Raw genomic sequence first — 15,115 nt, forward strand, 5'->3', positions numbered from 1 at the left:
GACACCCCCCCCCGCGCCTCCAACGGCACACCCACGCCACGCCACGCCACGCCACGCCACACCCCCGCGCGAAAGCAGCCCCGCCCAGCCCCGTGCACGCGGCGCCTCCTCACAGGCTGCCGCCGCCCGCTGGCACCTCCCCGTCCCCTCCCCCGCCCCGCCTTGCGCCCGCCCCCTGGCGGCAGCCCGCCAATCCCGAAGGGCGATGTGGCTTCTCGTCCTTGGGGGCGGGAGCCCCGCCTCCCTTCCGCCTCGCCAGCTCTCCCCCCTCTCCCAGGGCGGCTGCGCCTAGAGACGCGTGGCAGCCGGCGGTTGGTGGAGCCCCGGCAGCCAATGCGGGAGAGGCACCTCAGAGCAGGCGTCTAGTTTTGCGCACGGAGCCGTGTGCGCTCCCCGCTTCGGTCGGTCGCGCTTGTCTCCCGCCGCGGCGAAGCGGTTGCGGCTGCTGGGCGGGGGCGCCGGGGACGCCGCTCTCGAGCCGTTCGTGGCGCGCGCCCTGGCCTTGCGCGGCGGAGCCGCTTCGGAGGGGCGCGTGAGGCGATCGGCGGCCGCGCCGCGTCGCGTCGCAGGGCGGCAGCCAGGCAAGGGGGCACGGCGGGCCGGCGCAGAGCGGACCGGGCTGAGGAGCGGCGGGCGGCGGGATGAGGCCGAGAGGGCTGTGGGTGCTGGTGCTGCTGCTGGGGCTGGCCCAGATCGCCCTCCTGGCGCGGGGCGCGGCGGCCGAGGAGGAGGAGGAGGACGACGACGGAGGTGAGTGAGTGCGTGCGGGGGGCAGGGGGCGGGCTGCGCGCGGGCGAGGTAGGGAGCAGACCGGCGGCGTCGACCGTTGGGCGCGTGGGTGCCTCGGCCGCCGGTGCGCGGCCTGCCCCGCCCCCCCCCCGCCGCGAGGCGCCGGGCCGCGGCCGGCTGCTCCCCGCAGGCCTGTGGGCTGAGGCGGCGGAGGTAGGGAGCTGTTCCCGCTCCGTGAAGGCGCCGGTGTCTCGGAGAGCCTGCTTGTCGGAACGCTGTTCGCTTCTCCTTTGCCGTGCGGCAGGTCAGCATCGCCTCTTCTAAACGCGGAATTAAAAGCTAGCAATTAGCCGTGTCGGCAATTACCGACTTATAAATTACCGGTAAATTTGCAATTTTATTATCCGACGGAGCACTCTTTTCCTTAGCCCTTAATTCGGGGCATCTCTGTATTCCGTCTTTTTCGAACTGATTGTTTATTCTTTTCCCAGAAGGAAGGCTGCGTGTTGCTTGTTTCTTGGTGTTTCTTCCTATTGTCTTTGAATTTAACTGATGCTCATCTTCTCCTTTCCAAAATCGGCTGAAAAGAAGCTGCTCTGACTTACTAAGTTTAGCACCTGTACGTAGGAGGCAGGCATTTGAAGGTGCTTCTTTTTTGGTTTTAAGCATCTTTCACATGGATTTTGAGAAATCCGACACCTTTCATATTTCCTACATTAACACTGCTGTATGTTAAGTATTAGAGGGCATTCAGGGAGACAGGATTATGGATGACCTCCTGAACTCCTGTCTTGCAAATTCTTGCTCAGTGAACAGGCACTGAAACTTGAAGAAATGTATTTTATGTTGGGAACCTTATCTGTGTGACCAACTGTATGATCTGTAGGATAAGGATCAAGAGATTTTTCTTTTTTATAGGACATAGCATCTGCAGTAAGCAGATACACATATTTCAGCTTAGAATTAAAAAAAAAAAGCTTCACAGGAATATTCTGTATTATGTCTGTTTCTCTGCTTTTAGCTAGAAAAGTTGGTTATCGTTGCTTTGTAGCATGTGACCAAGCCTAGTACTGTTTTCCCCTACTACCTTCAAAGGATGAAGTAACACCTGTGATGTTACAATGAAGCCTGGGTCCTGTGGCTGACAGCAGTAGTTCAGCTTCTTGTGGGCCAGGCTCTCATCGGTATTTCCTATGGGTGCTGTTCTCATTATATGAGTTCTCAGGATCACAGATGCACAGGGATGGAACTATTTCCTCCTGCGTACAGGTTGAACACTAATCCGTTGCACAACTGTCGTGGTTTAACCCCAGCCAGCAACTAAGCACCACGCAGCTGCTCACTGACTCCCCCCCACCCAGTGGGATGGGGGAGACAGTTGGGCCCAGTTAGTCCCTGAGTCACAATCCCCCCCACCCTGACTCCCCCCAGTTTATATGCTAGACATGACACCACATGGTATGGAATACCCCTTTGGCCAGTTTGGATCAGCTGCCCTGGCTCTGTCCCCTCCCAGCTTCTTGTGCCCCTCCAGCCTTCTTGCTAGCTGGGCATGAGAAGCTGAGAAATCCTTGACTTAGTCTAAACACTACTTAGCAACAACTGAAAACATCAGTGTGTTATCAACATTCTTCTCATACCTAACTCAAAAACATAGCACTATACCAGCTACTAGGAAGACAATTAACTCTATCCCAGCTGAAACCAGGACAACTACTCAAGTAATTTTCCAATTTCTATTGTGTATCACAAAATTGTATATAAATCATGAACCAGGCTTTACAAAGCCTTTGCTTTAAAAATGCATGTAGTTAGGGATTTCCATTTTTGCCCTTGAAATGCAGACCTGTATGAAGTGGAATAAATTTACTTTGCGACAAGCAAGTAACTTTATGTAAAATGAGTGTTCAGGAGATGAAAAATTCAGATTAAACCAGGCTTGTTCCACTGTATGGTTTTGGAAGTGAAGTTTGACTAGGGCAGTGAGGCAAATATGAGGCTGTGAGCAACGGCGAGGTTAGCCTAGATCATGACCGTTGCATCCTGATGAAGGAAAAGGAGGGATCATGTAGAGGATCCACTACAGAAAAGATCAAGGAAGACTGCTTTCATGAAAAAGCTTTTGAATGCCCTGGCAACAGATCATGAGTCTTGACTTCTGAGTTTCTGAAAACTGAGTTCATCCAATGGGGGAACAGACAATGCAGTGCCCTCCCCAAAAGGAAACTTTCAGGCAGAATCCTGAAGTCATTAATGTCTGGATGCAGCTTTTTCATACGGGATTCACCCCACTTAAGAAAAAGTTACTAGACCAGACTTCCAATAAACGCTGAAGTTAGTGTAGATGTTCAAGTTCAGTGAAGTTACTGTAAGAATTAATTTCGGTTAGAGTAGCTGTCATGCTGAAGAAGGCCTGCCAGCCAGCATCATGTACCTGAAGTCTTAAAATGAGTGCCATCTTCATCATGGTTTTTGACTTGTGTAGTAATGCATTGCAATTTGTGGAAATGCTTTGTTGGAGTAAAAGGGAGTGGTCCATATTTTACTGGAGGGCAGGTTTTAGCCACAGCTGTCACTTGTTTGTTTGTCCATCTGCTTTGCAACTAGCTTTAAGAAACAAAGACACTTCAGGTTTGGGTGCAGCTATTTTATTTTTGTGAGCTGTCTTGAGCAAATATTATTAGCTACTTCCATCATTTCAGGTGTCACAGTTAGACTCATTCTGTATCTGTTCTCTTTAAATTGTAAATCGTTAATGCAGAGGGAAGTTTCTTGTTCTTAATGAAAAAAGTCCTGCTTACTTCTCCCACACTTGGTCAGGTCCTTGAAGCAGGTCTTACAGTCCCAACACTAAAGGGGACCTTAGGGGTAGGTATGATAACCCTAGGTATCGGTGAAGCTGGAGACAACAGAGGTTGATTTGCACTCTTAAGGACCAATTTATAGGTTAACTTTTTGGGGAGGGGGGAAAATGCATGCCCTCCTTAAGCCAATTGGGAGAAACTGGAGTCCTGCTGTTTGTGCTACTGTCCTGCTTTGGTCTCTGAGGTGGAGGAAGGAGGAAGTCGATGTGTATAATGCCCGTGACAATGTATCATTGTCAAGGAGTTTTATGTTGGCAGGCTATACAGACACTTGCAGGGAAAGATACAAAATTATTTCAGTGATCGATGTTAGATCTGATGGTAACATTTTCCACTCGTGCAGGATGTTTTTGTAAGTGGTGCTTTGTTCTCAGCTTTCTACACCATGAGCCTATGCCACAGTAGCTACGGTGGTCTTTTTCTCTGTTGGGGGTGGGTAGTTAGCATAGTAAGCAGGAATGAGAGTCCTAACCTGGTGGTTAGTTTCAGAGATGCATGAGCAGAACTGGTCAGCTAGTTTTGCTCAAATTCCTTTCTGTCAGGAAAAATCAAATCTGAAGTGATTTGCTTGGAAGAGAAATGGGCATTGTGCAACTTGCTGGCAATTCAGGTACAGACCAACCATGAATGCCCTGCAGTGAAACATAGCTCTCAAAACTGCTGGGCACGCATGTGAGCAGAAGTTTTGACTGCTGAAATCCCCTGAAAACTAGCTTTTTCACCAGGGCAGTCCTGTAGGTACGTGACTGTTGTAGATTTAGTTCAGGGGAGTTTGACAGTTCAGCCCTTTCACTGCAAGTGCTCAGAGGCAGCAACACAGGAGGCATTGTCCACTTGCAAATAGTGCTTTTAGCTGCTTCTTAGATCAGATGAAACAGTAGTAATTGTTGAAGAAACTTAATCCAGGTGACTACTGTTGTGTGATAAATGATCTCCTGTGATCTGTCCCCTTGTCAGAAGCTTTAATATTTTGGTGGTGTGTAAAGTTGGGTTCTAATTAAAATTAATGCTTTTTCTCCAGGAGGACATATTGTTTTCTAAGAGCATATAGGCTTATTTTTTTAATACCTTCTTCTAACAGAAAAATAGCTATTACAATTTAATGGCATCATTTTGTCTACTGTGAGCTTGTTCCTATGGTCTGCAATTGGTCTGATAATAGTGAGGTTTGGGTTTTTTTTACTTTTTCATACCTGGATACTACATATTTGTCATTATTAACTTTCAAATTCCAGGTGAAATCAGAGTATTGTCAGAATTCTTGTCCTGAATAAGTAACTTACAGGTACATGATTTGCTGTCCTACTGCAGTAACTCCTGTTAGCCTAGTGAAAAGCCAGTTAAAGTTAAATAGAGAATAGTTTTGAACAAGAAACCTTAATCTTTTTCTTCTCCCCCCCAATCCTGGGACTCCCAGTGGTAGAAGGGGCCTTAGCGTCATTGTTGCACCTTTATCATTTGGGATGAGGTATTTTCATTACTTGTTCTGTGATTGAAATTCCTTTAAAGTAATTTGGGAAGGTCTGTTTGCCTCAAATGATAGCAATTTAAAAAAAAAAGTTTAAAGGAACATGTGAAAGATCAAATATCAAAGAAACCATCTCAAATCCCAAGCCAACAAAGATTGAACCAGTTGAAATGTCCTGGCTTCAAATTTCATGTGCTGACTTTGATTAGGTAATTTAGCAAATCTGCTTTCTCCTTGAAATGCCTGTTCTGGACCAGTGGTTTTGGTCTCCTTAAATCAAAGGCCTCCTCAAAAGTTCTTTGAAAGAAGTTTTCACTCCATTTATTTTAGAAGAGTACCTTGCATCTGCCAAGTGCATAGGAGTGGGTTTTCATGAGACTTCTGTGACAGTCACTTATTTGATTTTACACTCGCTCTGCAGTCTGTTGCTGATCCAGAGCAGAATGATGCTCCTGTGAATGGAAAGCCTCTTCAATGAATTGCAGACCTGAAACATCACTGTAACTGAAAGCAAGATATATTGAGGTGGCAGGGGTGGGAATGAAGAGTCAGGAACAGAAGCATAATTTTGAAGTGCTGCCTCTAAACCACCTAAGTAGTAGCAAAATGATAGCATTTGAGTTTATAGCAAGCCTGTCTGTTTTAGACATTCAGACAGGCAGAGCATAGTAGTTGTGGTGTTACAGGTGTGGTGAGTAAGGGTACAAGGGAAGCATTGAGGACAGATAACATCTGCTTTTTTGGTGCAAGACACCTAATTTTTCCAGCAGCAAGTTGCTGCACTTGAAGGACAGCTGGTTTCCTGCATTATTGAGGGCTTCTGTTTGAATTCAGGTATCATCTGTGTGCCCTTCTTGCCCAACAAAACATGTCTCACTTCCCACATTTCAACAAGATACCAAACATAACATACCTTGGTAGTGACTCTCACATAGGTCTGTATGCATTAATTCTTGTGTCCATTTTGTTAGTTTGCCCTGAAGGGCAAAATAAATGTTGACACTTTACTGAAATATTTGTATTGTTAGCTGGTGTAGTGTGGACAAAAATTAAATGGTCAAACACCTGAGTCCAAGCTCTTAGCATACTGAGGTAGCCGTCATTGTATGTGGAGCAGGAACTAACCAGTGTTGATACTTTTTTAACCCCAGGGTATACTTAATACAACTTTAACCTGGTAATGTTATTTTAATGTTCAACTTGACACAATCTAATCCATATTGCACTTTTACTTTTCCAGAATCTGTTACAAAAGAAGCTGACAACGACAGTGATGATGACGATGATGACGATGATGATGATGATTCTGGAGTTAAAGAAGAAAATGGTGTATTAGTCTTGAATGATGCAAACTTTGACACCTTTACTGCAGACAAGGACACTGTGCTGTTGGAGTTCTATGCACCATGGTGGGTTCACAGCCTGCAGTACCACCTTAGGTGCAGGACAGAGTGGCTGTCAGGAGCTTGTCTGACAGGACACACTCCTAAAAAATGAACTTGGGTTGCAATTTTAAAGATGACATAGGAGTAGCTTGCCTGCAGGAGAAGCACTGGACTCTGCCATAGTCCAGGGTAGGAGACGGTTCTGGTGGTGTGGAGGTACCCTTTTCCCTGCCCCTGTACCACGTGATGGACAACAGCCTGCTCTTTCCCCACAGATGTGGGTCATGCTGAGGGATCCCATGCCAAGGGAACCATAGCCCTGGTTCCATCCCTGCTCTGTGCCTGTGAGGCAACAGAAATGGTCCTAGTGAGGCCCAGAAAAGTCATGCAGTATGGTCTCACAGCCTGCTACTGTGTCCTTGTACTGACCCACTGAGAACTTGTGCACTTCCTCATCTAGATGGAGGAGACTTCCCTAGCAGGGGAATTGCTACAAGGTTTTCCTTGTCAAGTTCAAATCTCTGTCCTTGCCAGAGGGTTGGTGTAAGGATGTAGCTTGTTCGTATTATCAGTTTAAACAGTGTCTTATACATCTACCTGATCATGATAATTCTGCTGGCATACCAGGGTACGCAGTAATACTAGTGTGCTCAGGGGAGCTACAATGGATTTACCTGCATATAACTGAGACAAAGAATTTCGTCCAGAGTGTATCTTCTCTTGCATTCTTATGGACAAAAATAATAGGGATGGTTAGTGGGGGAAAACAAGAGTAGAATATATTTGCAGTCAAGTTGCCGAGTTAGTGTTGCAGTCAGAACCTCTTTTTCTTTGTGGCTTAGTTATATAGAGACGACTTACTCATTTGTCCTTTTCTAGTCTTTTAATAGAGGGGGGGAATACAATCTTGCTTGAAGTGGAGTTGCATTTTAACTAGTGCCACTCTTATCCCATCCCTGCTTGGCTGTAGGTAATATTTCTGCAGTTGTAGTTAGCCTGCATGAAAACTGAACATGAAGCTTAATTTATCTGAGCAGAGGGATGTGTGGTCATTGCAGACAACACCTCTTTTCTTTTTTTTCTACTCTCCCTCCTGCCAGTTGAGAGGCTAAAGAGTACAGACTATCTGCTATACACTACATTGCCTCTTGTTTTTTTCATTTTCCTGGTTTTGTCTTCAGCTTGTCAAGCTATATTCAGCTTTTCTTACGCTTGTATCCTCTGACATGCCAGCTTTTGCAGCAGGAGCCTCTGCTCTTCCCAAAGAGTTCTGGTGTGGCCAGAGAGAGAGCAGGTTCTGTGATACTGTGGTGGGTGTGAGATTTCATTAGGCCAACTTAAATACTGGTTCATTTTCCTCTTTAGTTCAATTTAGGGTGCTAGGTAGAGAAGACGAACCTAGATTAGGGAGAAGCTGAAGTTTGAACAGAGACCATATTTGGGGGTGGCAGGGAGGAAGGAGAGGCATAGTACGAGGTTTGCAATTTTTTTGTAAAAGCAATTGTTAATTTTTTTTTTACAATGGCTTTGTAAAACACACATGGAAATGTTTTGCCTGTTGAATGAAAATAAAAAAAAAAGTTGGGATTTGAACAAAAAGCACATTAGCTACAGTTACTCTCTGTCTCTCCATTATCTGAAAACATAGCAAGACAAACATCTTTATGTTGATGTTGCGAGCATCTGTCAGAAGGCATCCTGGAAATGCAGAGTGGCAAAATACCCATATGGGTCTGTCGTGCATTTATGTATCTACTTGTGTCTTCCTCTGACAGGTGTGGGCATTGCAAGCAGTTTGCTCCTGAATATGAAAAGATAGCCAAAACTCTGAAGGAAAATGACCCTCCTATTCCAGTTGCCAAAATAGATGCTACTGCAGCCACTTCGCTAGCAAGTCGTTTTGATGTCAGTGGCTACCCAACCATCAAAATCCTGAAAAAAGGCCAACCTGTTGACTATGATGGTTCTCGGACGGAAGATGGTAAGCGCCAGTCCTTTGCAATTATCTGTAAGAAAGCAAAAGAAGTATATGGTCTTGCTTTTTTATGTGACTATTTTGAAGGACTTCATCAAGTTACTTTATCTTAATCAGAATAGTATCATGAAGGCTGAAATGTTGCCTGTCTTCTCAATTGGCTGAATGCTAGAGGACAATTTTGCAGTTAGTGGGTAGTGCTGTTACTGATGGAAGGTTTCTAGAAGTATGACTTGACTAGAAGAGGAGGTAGTCTCGTGCTTGCTGAAGGATCAGCTAATAAGAAACATCTGAACTATACATTGATTGTATATAAAAACACTTTTTTTGGCTTAATGAATGTGTCCAGCTTCAGTCAGAGGGGAAAAACTACCTTTTCTGTCTGTTTTGAGATGGAATTAATGTGCTACAGTGCTGCAAAGTACAGATCTGTGCTCTGCATAAGTAAGATGCTCTATGGGGTGAAGAGAAGACCTTCTTGGCAATATCAACAATGAAGTAAAGCATAAAGGAGCTTGATTTGCCCTTTGAAAGTGTTCTTGTGTAAGCTTTGGTCCAAGACCATATGTGCCACTCTGACTTTAAATTCTTGATACCAACTCTTGCATTTGATTATGCTATTGTATGATAATGCAAACTTGCTAATTGGGCTCTTGAACTGTATTTCAGCAATTGTGGCCAAAGTCAAGGAGGTTTCAGACCCCAGTTGGACCCCTCCACCAGATGCTACGCTGGTATTGACCCAGGATAATTTTGACGACATTGTGAATGGTGCTGACATAATCCTGGTGGAGTTCTATGCCCCATGGTAAGCAAGAAGGCAGTCACCTGTACTTTCCTAGCACAGCCGGCCTGAAAATGCTTGGTGACCTGTTTTCTGTTGTTATGCCTCTTTCAAAGAGGCTTGCCTTGTGTGGCGGTGTGTAGCTCTGGTGTACCTTGGTTCTAATCTGGACCTAGGATTGCATTACAAATCACTTGAAGACTAGACTGGATCTGTGTCTCAGCAAGGGGTGGTCTCCAAAACCTCACTGAAGATTCTCCTTATTTACTAATTTGGGAATACGTTGGGAGGTACTGAAAACCAAAGGAAGCTGATCCTTAGTTTTAAAATCGCCTCTTAAAAATGAAACTACCTATGGTAATGTGGGGCCAGACACAGAGTCTAGCTTCAGGTTGGAGAGTCAAGTCTTCCTAGACTGAAGTGTCCTTTGTAGATTGAATAACCCCATTTCTACTTTCTGCATTCTGGAAGACTTAACTCTTCCACTTCTGTCACGGTTTAACCCCAGCCAGCAACTAAACACCATGCAGCCGCTCACTCACTCCCCCCCCCCCCCACCCAGTGGGATGGGGGAGAAAATCGGGAAAAGAAGCAAAACCCATGGGTTGAGATAAGAACGGTTTAATAGAACAGAAAAGAAGAAACTAATAATGATAATGATAACACTAATAAAATGACAACAGTAATAATGAAAGGATTGGAATGTACAAATGATGCGCAGTGCAATTGCTCACCACCCGCTGACTGACACCCAGCTAGTCCCCGAGCGGCGATTCCCCGCCCCCACTTCCCTGTTCCTATACTAGATGGGATGTCACATGGTACGGAATACACCGTTGGCCAGTTTGGGTCAGGTGCCCTGGCTGTGTCCTGCGCCAACTTCTTGTGCCCCTCCAGCTTTTCTCGCTGGCTGGGCATGAGAAGCTGAAAAATCCTTGACTTTAGTCTAAACACTACTGAGCAACAACTGAAAACATCAGTGTGTTATCAACATTCTTCGCATACTGAACTCAAAACATAGCACCGTACCAGCTACTAGGAAGACAGTTAACTCTATCCCAGCTGAAACCAGGACAACTTCAGAGGTAGAAGGTACCTAGCAGGACTCGTGGCTTGTAAAAACTGCGCTCCCCTCTCCTTCCCTAGGTGTGGACACTGCAAAAGGCTTGCTCCAGAATATGAGAAGGCTGCCCAAGAGCTCAGCAAGCGCACACCTCCTATTCCCCTGGCTAAAGTCGATGCTACTGCTGAAACTGAGCTTGCAAAGAAGTTTGATGTTACTGGCTACCCAACTCTGAAAATATTCCGCAAGGGCAAACCTTATGACTACAATGGTCCACGGGAAAAATACGGTACTGCAACTTCTGCTTTTTCTTATTTTCTGAGGGCTTGACCACAAATGTTTTGACGTATCTATAGAATTTGCAGACTTGTTAACATCATAGCAATGGTAGTTGGGGAAACCTGAAAAACTGTGCTCTCGTAGCTATGTGGGCCAGCAGTATAAATTTGTCTCTAATCTTTATAACATCTTATGGTGGTACTATAAGCTCCTTTTAATATAAAGCCAGTTAAATACACATGGTGAAGCAGTGGCATTATGAGTAAATGGGCAGCCTTTAATTGCACTGGAATGCACCATAACGGCCGGCAAAGTGCTCAATATTAGGTTTTAATAAGAGAGAAGTCTTAAGACTATCCAAGTAGAACTTTGGCTCATAGCAGGTTCAGGGGACAGGGTAGGGTCTAGAATTTCAGAAAGGAGAGTTACTTGAAAGATCAGCTGATATCCATGGAATTCATGCTTGGTCACCTCTTCTGAAACCAACTTGAAAGAGAATAGCCAGAACTGCAGCTTAAAAACTTGGACTGAGGTCTTGCTGATTTGATCTTTAAGTTATTGTGGGAGGGCTGCACAGAAAGAAAGGTGTCCACAGGAAATGTGGTATTAATGTTGTAGAGGGAATGCCTGAATCTTTCAGTTTAATAAATGTTCTAAACTTTTTGGGTGTGGGTTTGTCTCACAGGTATTGTTGACTACATGATTGAACAGGCTGGTCCTCCATCCAAACAGATTCAGGCTACCAAGCAGGTACAGGAATTTCTGAGAGATGGGGATGATGTCATTATCATTGGTGTCTTTAGTGGAGAGAATGACAAAGCCTATCAGCTCTATCAGGAAGCAGGTAAGCAATGTTTTAAAATATTAAAGAAAGGTATGTTTTGTTGAGATTCTGCCCAGGACTTTGGGCATGGAGAGATCCTTTATTTCTGCTCTTAGTTCAGTGGGGGAGGTTGGAGAGGAATAAGAGGAAGGAGATTGAAGGGTGATCTTCCAGTTGTACTCAAGAAAAGAGTTCACACCAGATTTTGAGGCTATAACTAAAGTATCAGCTAGTCAGAGGAGACACCTCCTCTTGGTATTGTGTCCCTAAAAACATGCGAACTAGAGAGGAGGGAAAATTCCTAGCTGAGCAACAAATCACAACTTCTTGGCTTAAAGCCTTGCTAGCTTTGCCATCTGCTATTGCTTGTTTCATCTCTGACAGTTCCAGAGGCTGGGCTTTGCCAAACTTGTTTAGTGAGGGGGGCCTGGAGAAAGAATCATCATCCACCTCTGGATCAGTTTAGACCATTCCTGGTGATGTTTATTCTTAAAAACCCCTTTGATGTGACACATTGACGGTCTTGTTAACGATATTTGCTATCACACAGAAGAGGCTAAGCACTTGAATTGCTCAGTCCCTTTAATCAGTCCCTGTGTCTCGCATGATCAGAGAACTTGCAGCCACTCTTGGTTTCTGCCAGAGCCTTGAGAGCAGTGCAGGCAATTCTTTTCCCCCTGGCTATGCCTGCTTCTGGGGCTGCCGTCATTTATAGCTGGATTAGGAGCTGACTTGGTTGCTGCAGCATAGCAAGATACAGAACTGTTTCCCAGGCTGCCCCAAAGAAAATAGATTGACTAGGTGACTTTGTGGGTTCCTTTCCAGTGCTACTTTCTGTTGTTTGAGGGGAATCCAAGAGGTAGGAGACTGATAAACAAATAGCTGTTTTACTGTACATGTTTTGGAAGCAGTTCAAGGTTTTTGAATATGTAGAATAACTCATCAAGTAGAAGGGTTGTTGAACAGCATTCAAATAGTGCTACTCAAATTGTATGTATTTCCACATGCTTCTCACCCCTGGATAAGAGCTGTTCCCCAAGACTCTGGGTTGTTCCATGTCCCATTGAGAATGGGAAGAGAGTTTCCTTGCAGCGCAGTCTCAAGATTTCAGTCAGAGGCTGTCAGTTTACTTCTTGATGACTTTTCCTTCTCCCTAACCTTAATTTTTCAGCTAATGGTTTAAGAGAAGATTACAAGTTCCATCACACCTTCAGCAACGAGATTGCAAAACTACTGAAAGCATCTCCAGGAAAAGTGGTTGTCATGCAGCCAGAGAAATTTCAGTCAAAGCACGAGCCCAAGATGCATGTTTTGGATCTTAAAGTGAGTAGCTGATCCAAAGCTAGAAAGTTTGTGTGGATTGAAGGTTCTCTTTCTTTGTATATATGAGCAGTTAGCATATTCCTGTTGGAAGTACTCCACTAGATACTTGAGGCAACCTGTTTGTCCCCTGAAATTGTATTGGTTTGTTCGAGAAAGCATTACGAAATTAACCCAGAGGCTATGTATTCAAATAATAATTTACCATTACAATATTCAGTTTAAAGGTAGAGTACTAAATTATCTTTAGTGCTCAAGGATTTGAAGAATATGGTGACAGCACTGTTTATAACATGACCCTCTTCTTTATGCATGCATGCATGAATATTAGTTTTCAGTAGTGTAACAGCAATGCCACTTGAATCCATTTGTCTGAACTTTTTTCCCAATTTTTTTAAGCAGGACTCTACAGGTGGATCGGAGATTAAAGAGCATGTGCTAAAGCATACTTTGCCTCTAGTTGGTCATCGCAAGCCTTCCAATGATGCTAAAAGATATGCTAAACGTCCTCTAGTGGTTATCTATTATTCTGTAGACTTTAGTTTTGACTATCGTGTTGGTAAGTTCGTGAAGATTACCATTCCTCCACTTTGGGAGGAAGCAAGCCTAGAAATTACTAATTGCATTGTGTTACGGTTTTTCAGCTACACAGTACTGGAGAGGCAAAGTCCTGGAAGTGGCCAAAGACTTCCCTGAATACGTGTTTGCTGTTTCTGATGAGGAAGATTATTCTTCTGAAATAAAAGATTTGGGCCTGCTCGAGAGTGGAGAGGATGTCAATGTCGCCATTCTGGATGAAGGTGGCAAGAAATATGCCATGGAGCCAGAAGAGTTTGACTCTGATGTACTCAGGCAATTTGTGCTGGCATTCAAAAAAGGTACAGATTCTAAAATAGAGTTCTCTAAGCCATTTGCTTTGTTTCCCCTTCCAAGAGTTTTTCCTGAGGCAATGGCTACAATGAAGTCGTACGTGCAACATTACAGTGCTCTGGCTTAAAGCTTTTGGATGTTTCTTCCCTTTTCTCATTAACTTTGTTGCTTGGACTATGCTATGGCATCTAGCTATATTCTAAAACTGAGCGTGTTTGGCAAGCCTGAAATGTTCTTGCAGCTTTTAAGTGTGAGCTGATCATTCATATTTGGGACTAGTATAATAAATCACTGTCTAATACATTGTGGATGGAGAGCCATAAAAAGAGGGAGAAAGGTTCTAGGGAATTGTGAAACAAATTGTTGCCCATATTTCACAAGGTTACTGTGCTAAAAGGTCACCAGCAAACTAGCCTATGTTTCATGCAGAAGTAAGTTCATTTACTGGTGTAATGCTTTTACCTGGTGGGAGGATGTACTTCTGCCCTTTCTTGGGGGAGATTTTAAGGACTGCTCTTACTGTATTCTAACAGTGGTGTGTGTGCTTCCTTTTAGGAAAACTGAAGCCTATTGTGAAGTCCCAGCCAGTGCCAAAAAATAACAAAGGGCCTGTGAAAGTGGTAGTGGGTAAAACTTTTGATACCATAGTAATGGATACAAAGAATGATGTTCTCATAGAGTTCTATGCCCCATGGTGTGGTCACTGCAAGAAACTAGAACCAGTGTATACTGAGCTAGGCAAAAAATACAAGAATGAGAAAAATCTGGTCATAGCCAAGATGGATGCTACTGCCAACGACGTGACAAGTGACCGCTACAAAGTGGAGGGATTCCCCACTATCTACTTTGCTCCGAGGGACAAGAAGAACAATCCTATTAAATTTGAAGGCGGGGACAGAGATTTAGAGCAGCTGAGCAAATTTATAGAGGAGCATGCAACAAAACTCTCCAGAACAAAAGAAGAGCTTTAGATAAAATGAGGGTTGTGACGAAAAATTGTTTGTACGTTGTAGTTAAAAGCAAGTTACTGACAAAACTTCATGAGAGAAGAATTAAGCAGTTTGAGCAAGGAAATTCTTGAGCAGTAAAGCAATTGCAGTATCTTTTTTTTATATGGCAGAAGAGTTTTTCTGGACACTGAACTTCTCTGATATGAATGTCTTATGTTAGTTATGGTTTTGATCTTTGGAGAAAAATACATCCTTTATTTTTTGTGACTATCTTGAGCTTGATTATTTGACTCCAATGCAGCTATTTTTTAAGTTAAAAGATACTACCAAAAAGAGAACCAGATCCCTCTGCCAAACAGATTTCTCTGTCTTATTTGTTGGTATGGTTACTGGGGGGAGCAGTGTTTTGAGCCAGTCTCTCTTCTGTTATGTTTCTGTATACCTATTCATGTGACTGTATCACTGTATTCATTGCTGAGGGTAAGAATGGAGGTTTTCTAAAGTGTGGACAAATTATTCAGTCCAACTGAGATAAGACACAGTGATTTACTATGTGCTCTAGACCTGTTTGCTTTTGCTTTGTGCCCCTCTGTAGAGAGGGTGAT

At 44.2% G+C, this 15,115-nt stretch overlaps 1 protein-coding gene across 2 annotated transcripts; it reads left to right on the plus strand.

The window, feature by feature from the left end:
- Positions 1-377: 377 nt before the first annotated feature.
- On the plus strand, positions 378-14,780 carry PDIA4 (protein disulfide isomerase family A member 4). 2 transcript variants are annotated; one of them, XM_052795349.1, is made up of 10 exons: positions 378-750; positions 6,302-6,470; positions 8,222-8,427; positions 9,091-9,229; positions 10,352-10,557; positions 11,233-11,391; positions 12,542-12,693; positions 13,090-13,249; positions 13,335-13,568; positions 14,116-14,780. In XM_052795349.1, the coding sequence occupies exons 1-10, from the start codon at positions 642-644 to the stop codon at positions 14,529-14,531; spliced, it is 1,950 nt and encodes a 649-aa protein (XP_052651309.1). In that variant the 5' UTR covers positions 378-641; the 3' UTR covers positions 14,532-14,780. The 2 variants fall into 2 exon arrangements, with proteins under 2 accessions (XP_052651309.1, XP_052651319.1); XM_052795359.1 differs by having other exon boundaries at positions 379-750; positions 13,093-13,249.
- Positions 14,781-15,115: the final 335 nt, after the last annotated feature.

The sequence above is a fragment of the Harpia harpyja genome, chromosome 1 (genome assembly GCF_026419915.1).
Source record: "Harpia harpyja isolate bHarHar1 chromosome 1, bHarHar1 primary haplotype, whole genome shotgun sequence".
Lineage (NCBI taxonomy): Eukaryota > Metazoa > Chordata > Aves > Accipitriformes > Accipitridae > Harpia > Harpia harpyja.

Excerpts from the sequence above, each read along its gene's own strand:
- PDIA4 (XM_052795349.1), top strand. The coding sequence starts at position 642 with ATGAGGCCGAGAGGGCTGTGGGTGCTGGTGCTGCTGCTGGGGCTGGCC. Across the intron at positions 751-6,301 it reads GGAGGAGGACGACGACGGAG|AATCTGTTACAAAAGAAGCT; the intron begins GTGAGTGAGTGC and ends TTACTTTTCCAG. Across the intron at positions 12,694-13,089 it reads TGCATGTTTTGGATCTTAAA|CAGGACTCTACAGGTGGATC; the intron begins GTGAGTAGCTGA and ends AATTTTTTTAAG.